At 40.9% G+C, this 21,989-nt stretch overlaps 1 protein-coding gene across 3 annotated transcripts in view; it reads right to left on the bottom strand.

The window, feature by feature from the left end:
- NCKAP5 (NCK associated protein 5) overlaps positions 1–21,989 on the bottom strand; it is a 671,283-nt gene that overhangs the window by 39,807 nt on the left and 609,487 nt on the right. For all 3 annotated transcript variants that reach the window (XR_011201523.1, XM_069224677.1, XM_069224678.1), the window contains one exon: positions 19,596–19,777. Coding sequence is in view for 2 of the 3 variants with exons in the window: in XM_069224677.1 (XP_069080778.1) it covers positions 19,596–19,777 (182 nt within the window). In the remaining variant the exon portion in view is untranslated. The remainder of the gene's footprint in view (positions 1–19,595; positions 19,778–21,989) is intronic.

Below are 21,989 nucleotides of genomic sequence, written 5' to 3'. Positions count from 1 at the left end.
TAGGCTGCACTACCTGTATTGGAATCCATTAAAACCAGACAACCGTCTTTTGGAATAAGTTTACCAATTGCTTGGCTAATACCCTGTATAACTGGATGTCTAGAAATTGCTCATTAAAAATACTGTTAATATTTCAGAAATTATTTTTCACACATGCTTACAAGGGATTTGTGGACAACAAAATAAGGTTTTGAATCTTTCATACATACATTTAAAGAACAGAATCAGAATCATGAAGAAGGGAAAATAAGTGAGCATTAACACAAGTTGTATGCGGTGTAATATACTAACCTCTGACTGTTCTGCTGGATAACATTCCCAGGCACTTAGAGTCAGGCCTAAGTTCTTTCACAAATCAGTTGCACAAGGTAGGCAATGTCAAGTGTCACGTACATGCACATGAGCATCTTTAGGTAATTGGGGCCTGTACGTAAATTATTGACGGCGTAACAGCGTAGTGGGAGGTGAAGAACTGATGTTTACATGTAAATCATTTTAATTGACAAAGAGCGGTATTTATACTCTGCCTAGCATTCATGCTTATCAAAGAACTCAAATATTCTTTTCCCTTCAGAAATTCCACGCTAACAGATAAAATGGAATGTTAAATCTACTATTGAGTTACTTTGTTGTAGGGGAGAGATAAAAGTGTGTTCAATTGAATTTATACAACAAGCATGTGTTTGTCAAATTATATAAGAAGGGTGGCATGTCTTTTTGTGGGTGACAAAAAAAATGTCTGTTTACTAAGTCTTGTTGCCTCACAAATAGAAGAAGGCTCATTAAGTAATGGATAGGTGTACAGAGTGCTGCAACTGATGCCATCATAAGGGCCCCTACAGGTCGGCCAGTGGTAAGTTAGAATCACTGGTTCAAGTAGAATCTCCTACCATTAAATTAAATAAATACTACAGGGAAAGCTCACCACTGATGGACGTCACATGTCTGGGATATTGATCACGCTTGTTGTCTATCCACAGTGCATTATAAGCAAATATGAGGCTTTTTCAGGGGATATGCATGAGGTGTTCTATAATCTGAGGTATAAGGGTGTGTGAGGCCCGGGCATTTTAGTGAAGTGATGCCCTTGTGTTAGACCTGGCATCCTTGGCGTGGTCTCCTCTGTCTTTTTTGCGTCTGCTTCCCATGTTTTGACTGTGTGCTGGACTCTGTTTTTGCTGTTTTTTGATGTTCTGGTTACTTCACCACTGCTGACAAGTGTTAAAGTGCAAGTGCTCCTGGGTAAAGTGTATGTGTAATTGGCTTTTCAATGACTGACATATGTGATTTACCAGAAAGTCCCTAGTAGAGTGCTCTAGAGGTGGCCAGGGCCTGTAAATCAAATGCTACTAGTGGGCCTGCAGCACTGATTGTGCAACCCACAGGCATAGCCCTGTACACATGGCTCAGACCTGCCACTGCAGTGTCTGGGTGTGCAGTTTTAAACTGCCAATTCGACCTGCCAAGTGTACCCACTTGCCAGGTCCAAACCTTCCCTTTTGTACATGTAAGGCACCCCTAAGGTGGGACCTAGGTAGCCCCATTGGCAGGGTGCAGTGTATGTTAAAGGTGGGACATGTACTGATGTGTTTTACATGTCTTAAGAGTGAAATACTGCCAAAATCGTTTTTCACTGTTGCAAGGCCTATCTCTCTCACAGGCTAACATGGGGGCTGCCTTTAAATAGCCTTAAAGTTCAGTTTCCCTTTGAGAGCAAATAGAGCTATGGAGTTTGGGGTATCAGAACTCACAATTTAAAAATATATATTTTAGTAAAGTTGTTTTTCAAACTGTCTGTTTGAAAATGCCACTTTAAGAAAGTGGGCATTTTCTTGCTTAAACCAATCTGTGACTCTTGTCTGCTTGTGTATTCCCTGTCTGGGTTGGACTGACAGTTTGGCTGTTTGTCAATCTCCACTAGACAGTGACACAAATGGAGCTGGGGTGTAGCCTGCATATCCTGGTAGGCCATCTTGGCTAGAGTGGAGGGAGGAGTGGTCACTTACACCTGAATGGGCTGTGCCTGCCCTCACACAATGCAGTCCCCAACCCCCTAGTGTGTGTCTGGGGCTAGGGATGGGCAAGGCAGGACCTTATGAACAACAGAGACTTTCCTTTGAAGTTTGCCTACTTCAAAGGCAGAAAGGGGTATAAGTAATGGACCCAAAACCCCAGATTTTTAGAATTAGTTCTGGAACCAAGAGGAACCTTTTCCAAGGAGAAGAGCTGAAGTGCTGCCCCTGCATGTGGCTGTGCTTTGTTAGGCTATCCTGCAGATGCTGCTCCTGCCTGAGGAAGAGGACAAATACTGGATTTGTGGTATATTCCTGCTTGAGAAGAATCTCCAAAGGCTTGGACTGAGTTTGCCCCCTGTTCTGAAGTCTCAGGGCCATCAAAGACTTCCCCTGCTAGCACCTGGACTCTCTGCTGAGACTCCTGTCCTGCCAAGTGGTGTCCCATCCAGTCCCTGGGCCCTTAAAAGGTGAAGTTGGCAGAACAAGGGCTGAAATCCATGCACAGGACTCCATGCGGGGGAAAGTTCGGCACACCACCTGTAACGTAGCTGAAAAACAACACGCCACCCGCTTCATGGCTGAAATTGACACACAACCTGCATCAAGGCTGGGAAATCGATGCAGCGCCTGCATCGCGGCTGGAGAAACGACGCAACACTGCTTGCGGCTGCTGATAATAATGCAAACCCCTCGCAGTGCAGTTTTCCAACCCCGTGCGGGCTGATTTCTCATGCATCATCACTGGGTGTCAAAAATCAACGCAAGTCTGCACGGATCTGTGGTGCATCATCTGGAAATTGACACATCCCACTCATGTGGGAGAGAAAAATGACACACTGCCTACCCGACCGAAGAAGAAATGACGCACGGCCTCACTGGTGAGTAAGGAATCGACTCATTGCAGACTTTTTTGACGCACGCTCACCCATGCAGCTTTATTTATGACGCAAACCAGGTACTTTGTGTAACAACCACATTTCCATTTTTTCTATGGAGTAAGACTCTTATTATTTTGAAAATTCATAACTTTACTTGTGTATGTTGGATTTTTCTAATTTTGGTCTTGTTTGAGTCAGATAAATATTGGTTATTTTTCTAAACTGGTGTGGTGCCCATTTTGTAGTGTTTTCACTGTATTACTGTGTGTAGTTGTACAAATACATTACACATTGCCTTTGGGATAAGCCTGATTGCCTGTGCCAAGCTACTATGGGGGTGAGCAGGGATTTTCCAAGTGTGTCGTCATTGTCCTGACTAGAGTAAGGGTCCTTGCTTGGACAGAGTGCAAACTGACTGTCAACCTGATACCCCATTTCTAACACAATGTGATCAACATCTTCTTAACACAACGCCTTAAAAAATGTGATGCTGATTGGTAGCTTCCCCTGGCCTGGGGGAGAGAGAACCTGCGGTACTCAGTTGTCCATAGGCAATAGGCCATTGATGTTGCTTAATCCTTGTGAACAGTGGCAGCAAGATAAGCTCCCTGGTTTAGTTCTAATGCAATGCCAGTGAGAGGGATTACTTTGCATAATCAGTTTCTGCTGGGTGACACTGACACTATCATGGGACCAGAAAGCACTTAAATTCCTCCTGTGAATATATGCTTAACATTATTGCCATATTTTATGACCTCTGCCCATGCTTAAGCAATATTAGAACATTCAAATGTTGGCGCTCCACTGAAGACAATGGACAGGCTCAGGGCCAATAATGGCTCCTATAGACCTCTCCTCCAACATTTCAATGTGTGTCTTTCTGTTACTCCTTTTTTAATTTAGACTCTCCCTATCCTCTCCCTCATATCAGTCAAAACTGTGTTCCAACCTCATCGGTTGGAACGCTCCAAAAGCATTATAGCCTTTGGTTTTAATGGTTGTTTTAGGACTCTCTCCCACATTATGGGCCCTCACCCGCTAGTTGGGCCTAAAACTCACTTTAGGCCCTTTAACAACCGATTCTGCCTTCTGTAGCAGGCTATAATGTAAACCAAAGTGTGTCACAGATGAGAACTATTCTCAAGGGATTCCTTCACTAAAATGTGTTTCTGTATAAATGACTACTCCACTAGCAATCTACACTGATGGCAGCACCTGTGACATCATGCTGCTGGAGACTATGTGCTGCCTTCCAAAAGGTAGCTTTACAGGTCTATACTACTAGGATATTTATAGTCTTAGATGCTGTCAATCACATGAAAGGATCCCTGAAACTGACAGCAATAGACATTTTACCAAGCAGATTATAAAAGTGTTCCTAAGAGCCTGTTTCAGGAAGTTATGTCTAAAAATAAACTTTACTCTAAATTTACGAACAGCAATTCTATTTATGTGAAATCTGCTGTTGAGGCAACATGTTTATTGTTTCAACATCAAGGGCCTGATTACAAGGCTAGCAGTCTTGAGACTGCCAGCCTCACGGTGGCAGTCAGGACCGCCGCTGCTGTGGCAGTCCGACTGCCACATTACAACCGTGGCAATCAGACTGCCATTGTATTGCCTTCCATGCCGGGATCGGTGATCTGGATGGGCTGACAGTTGCAGAGGTTGGAATCAGCTAGGGTAGCGCTGCATGCTGCGCCGCCCTGCCGATTATGACCTGGTTCTCTGTCAGCTTTTTCATGGTGGTAACACCGCCATGAAAAGGCTGGTAGAAAACAGGTGTAGCGGTTTACCTGCCCAGCACCTCACAATGCTTACTGTCTCGATTGCAAGCTGGCAACAATGCTGCCACCACTTTCCTGCTGGGCTGACGGGTCAGAAACCTTGGTTTCCACCCATCAACCCAGCGGGAAATCGTAATGGGCCCGGTGAGGAGGTAGCCAGTATGGCGGCAACCTCCCTGTCAGAAGTTCAGAGGACGGGTCTTCCCATCCGTCAAACTCATAATGAGGCCCCTAGTATTTGTAAGCTCTGTTTCATTACAGCACATGGAGTCTGAAGTTGCATAGCCAAACACTGTCCTATTGAAAGAAAGATCTAGCAAACATTTGGAAAACAAAATGTTTCTCAATAATTGTTATTTAAACAAAAACACCAATGGGTTTTTTAAAACATTAACCAGTATAATGAGCATGGGGCAGTGGCCACTAACTGAATACCTTCCAGTCTTTCTGTTAGTAATGCAAACATTAAACAACAACAATTGGTTGTACATGTCTGAAAACTATCACTAGTGGGAGACGATAAACACTAAATGGTACTTTGTTATATGTAAATGGTCATATCCATTAATACAACATAACAACATCTGAGCTGATTTGGATAGATTAAAATCCCAAAATATGTTGTAATAAAGAAATAAATTATGGAGAGGTTGTACAAAGAAACTCCACGCTTGCGCATAATGGATATCTCGAGACATAACACAAAAACTTCATGGTCACAAATAACATTCAGATGGGAGCTGCTTGCCTAAAAGGGGGTAAACCCATGCAGAAAATACTGATTTACTGATATCTCAATTGGCATTTCCTTCTATATGAGAGCCGTAGGGAATTGGGACAAAATGTTCCTAAAGAAATTAAGGACCAGGCTTCAACAACTTAAGATGTTGAGTATAGGCTTTAGCCTTAAAGGGAATTTAAAAACTATGGCCCTCATTCTGACCTTGGCGGGCGGCGGAGGCCGCCCGCCAAAGTCCCGCCGTCAGGTTACCGTTCCGCGGTCGAAAGACCGCGGCGGTAATTCTGACTTTCCCGCTGGGCTGGCGGGCGGTCTCCTTCAGACCGCCAGCCAGCCCAGCGGGAAAGAGGCTTCCACGATGAAGCCGGCTCGGAATCGAGCCGGCGGAGTGGAAGCTGTGCGACGGGTGCAGTTGCACCCGTCGCGTATTTCACTGTCTGCGCAGCAGACAGTGAAATACATGTAGGGGCCCTCTTACGGGGGCCCCTGCAATGCCCATGCCAGTGGCATGGGCACTGCAGGGGCCCCCAGGGGCCCCGCGACCCCCCCTACCGCCATCCGGATCTCGGCGGTCCGACCGCCGGGATCTGGATGGCGGTAGGGGGGGTCAGAATCCCCGCGGCGGTGCAGCAAGCTGCGCCGCCGCGGAGGATTCAATGGGGCCGCGGTACACTGGCGGGACCCCGCCAGTGGTGCCGGTCCGACCGCGGCTTTACCGCCGCGGTCGGAATCCCCATTGAAGCACCGCCGGCTTGTCGGCGGTGCTCCCGCGGTCCTCCGCCCTGGCGGTCAAAGACCGCCAGGGTCAGAATGAGGGCCTATATCTCCCTGACCCATTTCAAAATAGACGTCCTGGCTCCTACCAGAACACCAACCCAATCGCCAGGCAACCTCAGATATTCGGGCCCCATGACTTTGAGAGTCTGGTTGCCATGTACTGGCAAACCTGAAACCTAATTTGATCTTGATACTTACACATGAGCTTTGTCTACTGGGGCAGCATTGCGTTTCTTGGTGTGGATAATATAACTGATTATCAAAATTACATCAATTTTAGTGGAAATGGGCATGCTCTTTTCATGGAGCAAGCAAAATTGTGAATATATGACTAACCGTAACCAAAATGGGAATTTGAGGGAATACATAAAACAATGGGTTGTCAGTCTTAAGGAGTCCTGCTAATGATCACTCCCTCCGTAGACAGCATAGGGAATTATTATACTCATTATTTAATAATTGATATGTGTCAAATACTCTTGATCTACCTGCAATCATCCTTCGTCTTATAAACTGTCACCTCTTTGAATGCCTTATAGAGATGACAACTTTACAGATGGATACCTTATTAGGAAAACCTTGACAAATATATCTAAATCCTGGGAGAGAAAGTATGACAATGAGTGTCCCATAATGAGGTAGTCATATAGTTCCACATACTCATATCTCTTATTTGTTGAGTGGAATATTTGCAGTGGGGCATCTTCATGTCTGAGGATCAGTTACACTTGCCACATTTTACTACAGTTTCTTGAGTGTAAAAAACAACACCATTTGTTAGTAAGTAGTGTGTACCATTACCAATCACCAAATGAAATTTGAAAAGCTTGGCAGTGTTGCTTCACAATATTGGTAAGAATTGGTAGATGTGCATTTGCTGCATGTAACAATGCCCTTCATCCCTCCCCAGTGCTAATTAGACATATTTGAATTGGAAGAGATACGTTTCCTTTGTTGAACAGATAATATAGGTCCAAAAATAACATTAACCCTGTAAGAATTGATAATGCCCCTTTAACTTAAAAATAAATATCTTGTTAAGGTACATATGCCTTTCCATGTGGGGTTGAAGTTTCTCTGTACTGTAAACAAATATGCTCCTGGAGAGGTTGTCTTTGAACAATTTGAGGGTGACAGCCACATTCGTTGAGCTCCACAGCATCAAAAGTGAGATTGGTGATTTTGTTATGCTATCAAATACTGACTAATATATTTAAATACGTCGGTCTTTCTAGTGACAATAATTACAGGTGGATCAGTATCTGAAATTTTAAACATCTGTCCTCATAATACTGGCAATAAGCTTGAGGAACATTATCCCCAGACGTTAAGAACTACTTGAAACAATCATGTTTACTGGGGAACTGTCTAAGTGTTCCTGTGGCAATAACTTTAAAATGTGAGTCATGCAGGCCTCAGGAGAACCAGATGACTTTTGCACAATTTTATGGCCTAGCATCTTGTTAGTTGAGATACATTTCTCTACTTAACAACCATGCAGCGAATCCTTTGCAGTAGAAAAGTCCACCCTTTCATTATAAGCGAATAGCATTAGAGATGCATTTCATATAGGGCGCATTCTCCAGAGAATTATGCAACAATGACTGAATGAATTGCCAAATATGTACAGAATATTACATTTGAAGCATCAGCTGAGTTCTATAAACAAACGAAAACCCCAGCAGTTTCAAAGTTACAGTGCAGGACCAAAGGTGATCTAGAACGTCCCAAAACATGTCTTTATGGATTTATTTTATTGGTTGGTTCATATACATAGGAACATGTGCTAAGTAGAATCAGATCTTTCCACTGCAGATTTACAGAATATATGTACACATCAATGGTGAGTGTTTATATGCTGCAGATCAGTATCCATATCACTGAAGCTCAGTTTAATCAACACAGCAGGAGATTACATTGTTAGTTACCTGGTACAGATCAACAATGGAGAACATTCATATTCTCATTGGTTTATAGCTTGGACTTTCAACAATGAATCTTTAAATTACAGAAAAACAACGTGGTAAAAAAGAGAAACAGGCAGATTTAGAATCAGAAAGCAAGGCAGCGTGAGGGAGAGAAAGAGAGTAAATGAGAAGGAGAGATACATATAAAGAAGAAAGGGGAGGGAGAGAGATTGCGAAGGAGAGAGAAACTTTGATCTGTTTCATGCAGAAGGTTTCGGGAATGACATAAAGGCTATGACTCCTCTATGGTTAACAATGTTGCCCTCACAAATGCCTCATTACAGTGTCGAGTCTGCAAGGAACAAGTTTCAAGAGCTTTCAGTCCAATTTAAATAGGCTACAGTTCCGTCACGCACATTGCTTTTTTGACAAGTGTTAGCAACTTCGTCTACTATCAGTCATAACACAAATGCCTGTTTTTTTCAAAGATTCGTGTACCATACCAGATAATTGGAATTAAGTCAAGCATGGTTTCACAAACCATTACATAATGATAAATAATGATAAATAATCACCCCACCCGCCTGACAATTACATCATAATGTGACTCCCCTTTGTATGTCTTGACTGCTGGTACTCCAGCTCTCAGCTCCTATCATTAAAATAATGTTGCAAATGACACAAGCATAGCTGAAACAGACTGCGTGTGCATCCTCCTGTACTAGACTCATTGCATGCCACACACATTTGCTGGTCTTGTCCGAACAAACAGTTCAGGGGTTAAAATCAAGTTCACAGCCACATATTTTCATCTGTCAATCTTGGCCATTTAATGCTAGGAGGTCCTAGGATACACTCAGTACCAAATCTGTAAAATAGTGAGTGCCTGGTGCCCAAAGCTCTGCTCAGAAGCCCACAGACAGTGCTATTGAATGTCAGCGCACCAAATACCAGGGCTGTGTAATCTACAGTCCATCTCATGCCTCCTTACTCCATGGCCAGACTCCCCCACTCTCTTTGCCTCTCTCTTGCGAGTTCCTGCTTTCTCCCTTTGTGTTTTGCCCTCTTTTGCTCTCGAGAAATGCCTCCTGACGAAAAATAAGTGCAAATACCAAATAACTGAGTGCCAGTAGCAACCACCGGCTCAAATTAAGCACTGGATACACGCCATGCACGTGTGCACTATTTCATAACACAGTGATACATTCTTTAATCACTTGGAAGAATGCTTCCATATAATGTGAACATTTGCTAAGTAGGTTTTTTTACTCATCCTACATCCAGGAGATTAAAAATACTTTATAGGTAAGTGAATATTGGCATACAAAAGAGACAAAATAAACAGGAAAGTTCCCAATTGTTGATAACGTAAAACGTTTATTATGTCCACAATATGGAGTTCATATGTGCCATAACAGTCATTACAGCTCATTCGGTTTTCCCAGAATAGAGGTGTGGAGTTAAGAATAGTGAATATATACTTCCATATATATATATACTAACCTTGTTGTTATACGCACTGTCAAGGTAAGTAGATGTGCAATTAGAAGCAGGATATCCCCACTTCCGTATATATACTTACCACAACTATTTAGTGGTAGTCAATATTGTTGAGTCAATAAGTAGATAGTATACCTTTTGAAGATGCTAAGTGAGGTGCAGGTCCATATCTGAAGGGGATGGGTATTAGGGCATCAGGTAAAAAATGGAGAGGAGGCAGAGTTTGGTTAAGATTTTGGGTGATGAGGCAAGGTTTGTGGTGCAAGTGGATCATGAGGAGGGCCGGGCTTTCAGGATGTTGTGGATGCTCAGAAGTTGATCGCAGGCAGAGGTGGCAGAAGAGTTGATAAATGGTGTGAGGTTTAATTCATTGTTCAAATAAATAAATAGAGCAAAGAAGACAAAATGGGGTATTATGTTTTTTGGCATTATGAAAGAGGGGAATTAGATTATGGCACTCATTATGACTTTGGCAGGCAGAAAAGGCTCCCTACCGAAGTCCTGCGATTAGGTCACCGCCAGTGTGGTGACCTTCCCGCAGTCTCTCTTACGAGCTTCCCGCTGGTTTGCACCCACTGGCCCAGAGGGAAACAGCCCACAACATTGATGCCAGCTCATCCTTCTTCTGTTGATTTGTTGATTTAAAGCATCCCAAACACAAATTCCTCACCTTACATCAAAAGCAGTTGCATTAAAAATGTCACATTAACAGAACAGAAAGTAAGGTTACTGAGCACAATGCACTAGTGCAGATGACAAAACGCTTTATGTTAAAAGAGGAGGTATTTAAAGGCCAGGTATTTTGAAGGGTTGAATGTCTACATTTTTAGATGCAAAATTTCGACCTCCACAAGTATTGACTCTACCATACTGACTATCACTATATCATCAAGGGAAATATAGATAGGGAAGTGTGCATTTACTGTTCTTAACAACACATCTACTATTGTCAAGATAAGTATATATGGTAGTAGGAATAATATACTTGTTGTCGAGCTAGATTGATGTGGATTTAAGAATAGTGAATATATACTTCCATATACATACTAACTGGCAGTACTGGTGGTCCAACCATGGCCGAACCGCCACGGTCATAATGTGGCCATCTGACCGGCGCCAAAGCAGTCGGACCACCACTTTGGAGGTGGTCAGACCACCACTGCATGTCTGGTGGTCCTACGACCGCCAGACTTGTAATCAGGGCCTATGTCTGCTTCCAGGCTGTTAGAAATCAGCAAGGCATTCCATCCGGTCCCGAAAGTCTGAGGACCTTGAGACCACAAACAAAAAAGGAGTGTATGCAGGAAGAAAAGGTACAAGTTCTTGATATCATTGTAAAAAAGTTGGTTGGAGAACTAATTGAGGAGCAATACTCCCAAAAACACTTGTGTCGAGGCAGAGTGGAATGGACTAAGGGCAGATCTTTCGGAGTTCCTTCTGCAGTGAGGTGGCACAGAGTTCAATCTAGCACCTTCACACCAAGCAGAATAAGTCAGTGAGTGGGGGTATGAACCAACAGAATGAGTAACAGAGATAACCAAGATGGCCTTGTCTGTAATAGTTACCAGAACTTTGTGGTGATTAATATCCTACCCAGCAAGGGAAAATGGACAGAGAAAAGGAAGAAGTGATTGGTGAAATGAATGGAAAAACTAAAGTCCAATGTGAGCGTTTTTGAGAGGTTGTTGGATAAATAGTGTGTAAGACAGAAAAAGACAAGCCTTTCATGGTTCTAAGAAAAATGAGATTGCTTCATGGAATTAATTGGAGATACAGAACTGGTCAGCAGAATTGTAATTCAGTATTATGGTGGCAACAACCACTCTGGAACAGGGAAGGTAAAATACAGAAAGCTGCGATGCAGTTTAGATAAGAGTAACTTGAATGTGCTAGAGGAGAGGCCTTTTTAATGATTTCTTAAGCACAGTGATCAGTGGGTGCAGTGCTTAATGGGGGTTGCAGGTAGGGCTCATCAGCACTCATTTTTGGGGACAGAAATCTACATTTTCTAAACAGTCTTTGATCCAGGGCACGGAAAAGAAAAAAAAAAAAAAAGGGTGAAAAGAAGGAGAAAGAGAAAGACAGAAAACCAGTGACAAAGAAGGAAAACAGGGATTAAAACTTATCAGGAAAAGTGAGACGGGTGGAAAAGAGCATCCAGTGGTGAATAAAAGAGGCATAAGGTGGAATTAAGATTATGCAGCATTGGTATTCGAGACTCCCCCAACTTTCGACAGTGCCAGTCGCAGGGTTCAGAGCAAAACTTTTACAAATTAGGTACTGAGATTGAGCACAGGGAATTAGTCAATTGAAGGTATGTGGGATAAGAGGGAAGTCTACAGTGTACTTCACAGAGGCATGCCAAGCAAAATTGAGATCTGTGTTTTTTTACATTTATATCTAATGTAAAAATAGAATATAGGGTTCCTAAAGTAAATAGGTGCCAAACATGCATCAGTTTTCTTGCATCCAGGCATGGAAAGTAGAAGTTTGTCAACTCTGGAAACTGTACAAACTGTATTCACTGCTCTTAGATATTTTTTAACTGTGACAATGCACAAGATATAAATACTCTGCATATATTTGTGCAATTAATTCTGTTTCAAAGGGTAAGTTAAAACATATTAGCAAATGTTATACCGGTGAATTTCCTGTTTGAGTACAACCACTGAATAATTATGTGAATTTAGTATTTTTTTAGTATTTTTAGTGTTTTTTTTAGTATTTTTAGTATTTTTTTAAGCTTTCCAGCACTTTATTTTCGGATAACCGAACGTTAAACTAAAGTACATGTCCTCTTTTCCATTCATACTTATCATTTGTGCCAACTTTTGGTAATGTTAAGAGAACAACTTAATTTCTTCCATGTATTTTCCACCCTCATTACCTCAAGCTACATCTTATCCATTGTCCCATCAGGTTTGGATGAAAATGTAGAAGTGTTTTTCGAAAATGCTAACATATCTCCAGTTTTTACCAACATGCAATGCGTCAGTTTCATGTTTCAATAAATACTTACAGCAAGCGAGCATGATTCCCACCAATCACTATCCTATAAATGCCCCCTTATATTTTTATGCATCACTCTTTGCAGTGGCTTAAAAAAGTAATATCCAGTATTCAACTGCGCCTTCCAGGAATAGCCACACATTAATTTTTCGCTAATACGATTTTTTATGAACAGGCTGAGTCCAAAATCGCCTACCTTTCTCTTCTCATCATCCATTTATATCCCAAATTTCACTGGGATATTTGGATGATAAAAATGCATACAGAAGCATGAACTTGTTAAAATGTGATGAGCGGTCATCATAAAAAAGACATCTATAACCTTTATATGAACCTTACAAATCAATGGAGATTTTAAATTATTTTTTTCTTCAGCATCATCCATCTTCATAATTGTTTTCATGTATTTTAAATTTTGAAAACTATTATTACTGCTCGAACGATTCAACTATTTTCAATTGGTGCCTTCTCTTATCAACGGATTAGTGCTTTCCCCGATTTTTTCCCTCATTAACCAGCTATTCTCCCTTCTTCCCTTCATCTTGCTCGTTCAAGTTCACACACAAATTACTGGAGGAACTGTGCATGCCTGCAATAATCTTGTCACTATTACTACTGAATGAAGAGGTTAGACAATCTCTTAGGGGATTGACCATCTATAGCTTTTTGCTAGTTCAAAACCACACAACTTTACAGAACATGCCTATAAACAAGGCCCACAGCTAGATATGTAGCTTTATCAACTGATATGAAGTTACTTTCTAAAAGGGTGCCTTTGTTTCACTGTTAGTGATCTATTCAAATATATTGATGCTCCTGATTTCTTCTCCTAATAATGAATCTTTGCCACTTTTGTCTTTCACACTTTATTATTATTATGGTCCATTACACCGGAATTGCGATTTACTGTATTTTTTATTCAAGTTGCGCACATTTGGACTATGAGCTGGCATCTCAAAATGTTTTCATGCATCTGGGCCCAGATTTATCAAGGACTTGCACTGCTATTGCATCATGCAAGATGATGCAAGGTAATGCAAGCCCTTAAGTCAGAGTTACTTAGCCACGGGCAAAGCCACTTTGCATGGATTTGCGTGGTTTAGTAAATCTAGACTATGGCAAGGGAGCTTAAGTCACCGCCTTGCATTACTATGCATTTGAAAAGTGTTTCATAAGTGCAGCATGTGTTCCCAAGCATCCATCCATGGTTTTTGATGGATTCCATGGTTTACTATAACTAGTAAACCTGGGGATGCGCCAAAATGGTACGCCATCCCAACAGAGGCATAACAAGGAGAAATAGATTTATTTCTCCTCATTATTTCCTCTTTCTCAGTGTGGAACACACCTAGAAAGAGATGAAAATGGCTCTGAGGAATGGTTTTGAGCTGGAGGGTGTTCCGTCCTGCACAAAACAAAATCAATCCTGCCTGTAATGCCGGCACCCTTGCATCGTTGCGCAAAGTGCCTGCATTGGCGTTAAGCAGCACAGAGTTCTCCCGCACAGAGAGAGATAGAGAGAGAAAGAGAGAGCGAGAGAGAGCAGAACCGTGACATATATTAGTAAATATGGTGCATTCCAGCTCTCTCCAGTCAAAGCAGCACAACAAGTTGTCTTGCTGGGTTGTGTCAAATCTTAGCAAACCTGGCCCTGGTTTTTACTGAAGAATGTACACGTTTTAAAATGTTGTCTAAACATGGTATCAGAGAGCACAGTCTCCAGTGTCAGTGAAGAACAATAGCATAATGTCAGACCAAGGCGGAAGGGTGCCTGTGTTGGCGCTAGGCAGCACATAGTGCACCAGCAGAGAGAGAGAAGAAATGTGCCATATATCAGTCTTCAGTAAATCTGGGCTAAGGTGTATTTAAACGTGGTGTTGGAAAACATAGTCTACAGTTTCAGTGTACATAACGTCAGACTTTAGAATACAGCAAGAGGCAGAGAGTAAAAACAGGAATGAAGAGGGATGTGAGTCTAATACATGAGCAGATTCGGAAGCAATGCAATGCTATGCAAAACCGGGTGCACGTTACAAAGAATTTTTTACTGAAAAAGAAGTACATTGGAAGTCTTTCCTACACCATAGACATAAACTATACAAAACTGCATGTCACAAATCACTAAACAAAACAGAAACCGGAATTAACAAAAAATGTAACGGATTCGGGGATAACAAAAGAAAAAGGAATAATCTAGACAACATTCCCTTTGCAAATTACTAAACAAAACACAAAAGGAAAGTAACAGAAACATTCTAAAAGATTCAGAGAGAACATGTAAAAAATAAAATAGATATAAAAAAGTCAGTTTTGGAGTTCCCCTCCTTAATGGAAAAAGGAGAATAAAAATACAAACAAGCCGTGTAGGAACAAGAGCACCACTTAGGGGAAACCTTGAAGTGATAATAAGAAAGCAGAAAAATAAAACAAAAAAATATAAATACAAAAGCGAGAAGCTATGAGTCATGGTCATAACCAGTAAAATTGAATGGTTACAAACAATACTATTGTTTCTGTAGATAAAAGGAAGTATAAGATTCAACACGTGTCCACGGACTGATTTCATATTACAGCCAAATAAAGTAAGATTCTGTAATGTGTGTTTTTGTAATAGGAGACCAATTCGTGAACATCTGAGCTTCAAATTAAGTGAATTCCGTAACTTTATTTAAAAAAAGATGTTTACCGTGCTTCGCAGAAAAAATATCATTTAAACCCTAATTCTTGAATTCTGCTGTATTTAGCTTCTGAAGGTGCTCTTGATAAGGATTTCAAGTACTGTGATGTTCCACACCTGAAGGCTCTAACTTGTGGCACTATGGTGGGGTGCAACAGTCCCTGCAGGTAAAGTGTGAACCCAGAGGCCAGTGCGAGTAGGTGGTAGGAGACATTGTATACGTTTTTTGTATGTAACTGGGAAAACTGTGTGGCAGATAGTGGGGTTGCTCAGATTGCCAGATTCTTTATATTTCAAACGAGGGTCTGCAGCTGAGGGAAGTAGAAAAAGGTAGCGTAATACACATACTTGAGAAAGGGTGGGTTTTATCAGGGTAAAGTTGTCATGCACCATGGATTTTATGTAACATATAATTGCTCCACCATGCATATCTCCACCACGCACACTCCAAAACATACACTGCTGATACTAAGACATATATTGCACTGTATTATAGAGCCATTTAGGAAGCACTTTTTACCTTTGGTGAGACACAGAATCACTTGTGACTGCCTAGAATACTACTTCAAGAGACACTTATAATGTTGGAGAAGTAAAGGAGTTATACATTTCCATGCTGTTTATCACACAGCTGCAGAAGAGAAATGCTAAGAATCAACCAAGTTAGCTTGAACCAAATCTTGAGTGTTGGAAAATGAGTTGCTTGAAATGGAAAAAATTGATGGATGGTTACTGAAAATCTATCAACTATCACCTTGCTGTCATCTTGGTTTTGGGGTAGTCTGCCATGCAATATGCTGTGCACTCAGATATATACATTTGTCATACCTGTATTACAATATGTTATATGATATGAAATATCAAATGCAGTATGCCAGCAGGTGGTTGTGTAACTGATTGAAGCAGTATGTTGTGTGGGTGATCGTGCATGAGGTCATGTAGTGGCCATGCAGACACTGAGGCAATTGGCCATAAGAGCACTCACAAAAGGCCTTGCAAGAGCCATGCTTTATGCATAGCACAAACACTAATTCACATGTTACCAACAGGGCTGGTTTAAGGAAAGTATTTCAACTGCCTTTTGGCAATAACGGGCTTTATCAGTGCAAGTTGAGTCAGGGAAATTTCATAATCTACTACCTGTTCAATGACATAATTCACAAGATTTGTAATTTTGATGCAGACCATTTAATTTGTATAGCTGACTCCCATCCTGATTCGGACTTTGTAATTATACCCAAAGTTGCTCACTGAGCAATATGTGTGGGAGCCTTGTGGTGGTATTGATCCATAGCATCTCCTGTTCCCCGAGGATTTGATGGTTTTAGAACAGCCCCGGAATAATGAGCACTGCATATTCTGGACAGTACTGAGTCAAAGCACTATCGTTCTTTGTCCTTATAGTGAGGGTTTGGATAGTGCACAGTCATGGCCACCTCTATTGGCATCATCTAGGAAAGAGACACATTTTCACAATCCACCTAAATTCCATGGATTTGTCAGTGGTTCTTACCCTTGTTGAAAGCTTGTTCCAGAGCTTGGCAACTTGAATAAGGAAGGAGGAACCACCTATTTACTTTTTTTGTAAGGCAGGAGATTATTTGTGCTGCTATTCAGGGTCACAGTGTTCTTGTCTGAGAGTATTTTTAAGCTTTACTTGCACAGTGCTGGATCCTTGCAACTAATGGCTTTATGTGTAAGTCAGATGATCTCGAAAGTTGAACCTACACAATTGGAATCTGGCTAAGGGCTTTAGGGCTTGGGAAATAGGGCTCTAAGGTCTCATGTATGTGTTTTGTCTGAGGTTCATCCGGAAGTCTTTGTAGCAGTCTTTTAAGTGATAGTGAAACCTCACGGTCCACCCCATTTGTGAAATCTGGACATAATCTAAGGATGTTATTAACAGCCAACAATTCTTGTAGCATGCAATTTTTAACATGGTGGCCTCCATGCACCAAACTCTAAGCAAAAAAATATGTCTCCAAATTAACCACTTTGAAGGACCAAGTCTAATTAGACTTAGGGCCTGTTTACGACCTTGGAGGATGGGATACTCCATCACAAACGTGAAGGATGTCCCACCCGCCATTTTACAAGTTCCACAGAATATGATAGAACTTGTAATACGGCGGACGGGATATCTGTCATGTTTGTGATGGAGGATCCCGTCCGCCAAGGTCGTAATCAGGCCCTTAGACTGCACATATATATTAAAGAAAAATAATTAATTCTGTACTGCAGGATACCTCATACCGCTCGTTCAGACAGGCCCAATGACAGAACCCACTCAGAAGACACTATTAAAATAGACATTGAGTTAGAATGCTGCATGTAGATTAAAATTAATAGTTAATATGCAAAATAATTGCAAATCAAATACCTTGCATGCATGCCAATTTCTATGAATCTATAAAATGAAGGGTACACCAGACGCCACTTTCCAAGAATAAGAACATTTCAAATAGTAAATGGTCCCTAGGCCTTCAAATATTAGGCTTTGCCCTTACATTAGCCAGACAAGTGTATGTCTTGTCAACGCCCCACTGGATTGTACTAGTGGTGGATTGATGGGGTCTGCCCATATTGTTGTAGATTCTGTCTCTAGTTCCTCCTCTTTTTACACCAATGAAGATTTTGGAATTTAAGTAGAAGAGGATTGTGAAAGTTTTTCTCTAGGCTCTGGTGATATGTGTTCACATGGTAGTATCTACGATGAATAATCTTTCTTACCAGTGGAGAACCTGGGCCTCAGGTACACGTTAATTTCAATCAGGTAATCAATTTACGACCTTTGTACTCTTTACTGAAACAGCAGCAGAGAGCATCAAACTGGGAGAGAGTGAGTAACTCAGACAGAATAACACACAGTAATCACTCTTCACAAACTCAATAATAGGTCATATCTAGAATGTTAAAACAGGTGAGTGAAGTTATTTTGATGATTATGTTATGGCATGAAGCTCCAGAATAACATTCAGAAATTCATGTCCCCAAAAATGAATGCCTTCTGGCTGCACCATAAGTACACCAGTACATATTTCTATTGAAGCAAACTATGAGTGAAAATATAAAGATGTTTCATCTAAACCACAGTCAATTTACAATGTGCTATTCATTAAAAAGATCTGTCAGATAGAGGCTCCAACTTGCAAGGGAAACAATTAGCAACTATGAAGTTCTGCCACTCCATTTATTTTCGAATGACGCCTTACTGGTGACACTTTTATTTTATATTCGAAGGTCGTATCTTCTCCAATGAAAAATGTCGTTTTCACACCTCATTACAAATTACTGGGCTTTCATCAGTTAGCACGGTCTATGTATTCAGCAGATGTCTGTCATCAAGCCCCAATGGCTACCGCCAAGTCCCTATTATGGTCCCTTCAGTCATCACTCCAATTATTTCCATTCTAGTTTGCCCTTCACATTAACCAATATTTTTCAATTTGGTACTGTTGTATGAATGGCATAAACTATTTCAAGAGAGCATGTTGTACACGAAATCTAAAATTCAATATTCTCCCTCCATAAGGTAATCATTAATCCACAGGTATCCCCAAAGCCATGTTGTTTGGAAAAAAAAGCAGCATTACTTCAATATACTTTCAGGCAAATTAGAAACCTGTTTCAATAGAAAATATATTGTTGCAGCACGTTTAACATTAAGGTTCTACATACAAGTTGTCTGTCAATACGAGTCAGGTTGTGAGCTAAATGTTTTGAGCACTAATGACAGCCTCATCCTTGGTTCCCCACGTGGATCTTAGTAAATCATATATATGAAAATCAGCAAGGTCGACTACAATGTCCTTTTTATCGATTGCATAGCATTCATTTTATGACAAATCTCATAATGTGAAAGTACCCATTGTTATACCACATCATTACCAGTATCATAACTATGTCTAAACCGATATCTTCACAAATGACCAAGAACATAGGCAAGCAACATCCAGAACCTCAACTTTTTACATTAATATTCATACCTCCGGATGATCACTTGTATATATTGTCCTCTCTAAACTAAAAATGACCTACATCCACTCTGGTTCGATCGAAATATTACAATTTGTATGCAAATAGCAGACAACCTTTTCGAATGACTTTGATAATGACACTCCTATACTGAATACGCATTCTGATTGGATTATTCATCTCGAAAGTCATTGCTGAAGTGACATCATCCGACATTAACATTTATGTGGGCCCTGGGTCAATGCATAACATGGCGCCCAACCATCATCCGTGTTTAATAACCACTGTGAGATCATTTATTGTTTTTCCCAACCTAGGAAATTATACTTACGGTAGAAATCTCTTTGCTCATTTCATCTTTGCCCGTGGCTCCATGTTTGTGCTGAAGAAAGTCATAATGTGGCATATGTTTGTCATCGTCTGCGTACTGAACATACACGTTTTGCTGGTATAAATCCATGATCGACATGGGATTTCCAATAAAGGATGTTCTCACATTAGTTATTTGATCAGCTAAACAAGACCAAAAATACCACATTATTTGATGTCCAAATGTGTGTGAGCAAATGCTAACTTAATATAATGCTTGCAGTGCAACATGCATTTGAAACGTTGTTGGTTTTACTTTAGCTCATTTCAGTGGCATAACTTCAAATTCAGATAAACTACTGCAAAGAGCACCACGTTCTTAGGAGGTGACATCTGAATGAATTTGTGAAATAACCAGGAGCTGCTTGAGACAATTCAATCTCGGCCAGATCATGTGCAGGCCTGTCAATTTATTGTGGTTTCCAGGCAAAACATTAATAAGAATGAACCGATTTCTAAAATGTTATTAGTGAGTAGAAATTACACTGATAAACATAAACAGCATTGGTGCAACATAAACCACTGTGAACCACTTACATTTTATGTGAAAACATATTTTGCACGTTGTGGGCAAATCCTACTGTAACCTCAAAGAACTGAAGCTGTCTCTTAATTTTGGAAAATCAAAACTGTGAATGCACACAGAAACCCATGCATTCTCAATGTGTATTTTCAAAAAGTAGATATGAAGCCATACAAATATGTAATACAATAATATTGCCTAACCATTCCACAAATTATATATTGTAAGGCACGTGTAACTACATTTTCTTACTACATTTTAATATAAGATACAGATCCAAGGGTATTAAAACAGAGGGGCAAACTACCAATCATCTGCTGACATTTATTTTCTCAAAATCCAAGCCATTTGTTACACAGGCTGCACTTTTAATCGCCTTCACCCTTTCATTCAGAATATACTATTATAGATCTACTTAAGTCAAATAAGATGGACATATAAGCAGAGGGGAATAAAGCAAATTACAAAGATGCCAAAAGCAGACTGATACACTTTGATGAACCTCATTTGTCAAGCTTGTAATAATGGGCCATTAAAATAGGCCTTTATACTTCACCATTCCGTGGAGCAGGGAAACCAACATTGTGGAAGAGGCTGACGTTGACTAGTCCATTGCATATAACACCATCTTGTTCGTCTATACATTTCCAGTTCAGGCACTCTTTCCTCCATTACCCTCAATATTACTATATAAATCAAGATATACCATACTAGTGGCAGTTTGTGCACTACATAAATGCTAAGTAACAACAAATAACAATCATCTTCAGTGGGAAGCTTATAAATAGGATCAGATGTGGAATTTAACAGGTTTTTTTCTGATCAATAGTAAACTCTGATCAGGTTACAAACACAATTGCAGAACATCACATCACAAAATAGTGACACAAACTCCATAGATTCGTTCTTGCTATTATTACCCAGACCAAGAGACAACTGCACCATCATTACAAGATCTACAGCTATCTAAAACCACTGGACAGATTTTTACAAATGTTCAATAGGTTCCCAAGTCACACAAAAAGTCAGTAATTTGCTACAGTCAGGTTACTCTTCTACTGAAAGCAAATTTCCAGGTTATTTTCAGAATTCACATAGGCTTACCAGAGGTACTACAGGGAAGCAATGATTATGGCTGCTTCAGTAAAGTGGCAGTTGTCTAATCCTGAACAACTAAATGGCATACATGAGTACTTTTTCCTTGCCAGTGTTTTCCACGTTTTTAAACAGCAGGGACTAAAGTATTTTAAACCCTTTCCCTAGACATCCACCAACTTTTGAGCTGTTCCCTGCTCCTTACCCCACTGAACACAGATTTACCAAAGTCTTCATATTCACATTGAGGGGCACCTTCTCCCTGTGCTCACTGTGCTGCCTCCTAAACAACAAAAGAGGCAGGCCGGCTGGCCCTCAGTATTCACAAAGAGAATCATTCTATGCATGTGTGAATGCTCATTTGTAATGCACCTACATATATTCATACAAGCTATTCATAGGCCTAAACAACTATATCTCCCAAATCCCACTATATTTTGCACTATTTATCTTCAGGAGAACTCTTCAGCATTGTCAGAGAATTGTCCTGGCCCTCCAACACAGAAAACACCATCCACCTCTCCCAAGCCCTCTGCGACAAGGTACTGGACTACTTTCATTGCAACATCTCCGACATCTGCAGCAACTTCGACCCCCTGCCCACCAACCTTGACCACCCCCACACCCTAACCCGCCCCCCACGGTTCCCCGAATGGAAGCAGCTGTCTACCGAAGACACCATTGCCATGTGAGCTCCATCCACTTTAGATCCCCATGGACCCTTGTCCCCACAGCTTC

Source organism: Pleurodeles waltl, chromosome 3_1, assembly GCF_031143425.1.
Source record: "Pleurodeles waltl isolate 20211129_DDA chromosome 3_1, aPleWal1.hap1.20221129, whole genome shotgun sequence".
In the NCBI taxonomy this organism is placed as follows: Eukaryota; Metazoa; Chordata; class Amphibia; order Caudata; family Salamandridae; genus Pleurodeles; species Pleurodeles waltl.
The sequence above is the reverse complement of the archived record's forward strand: the minus strand, read 5'-3'. Positions and strand labels throughout refer to the sequence as shown.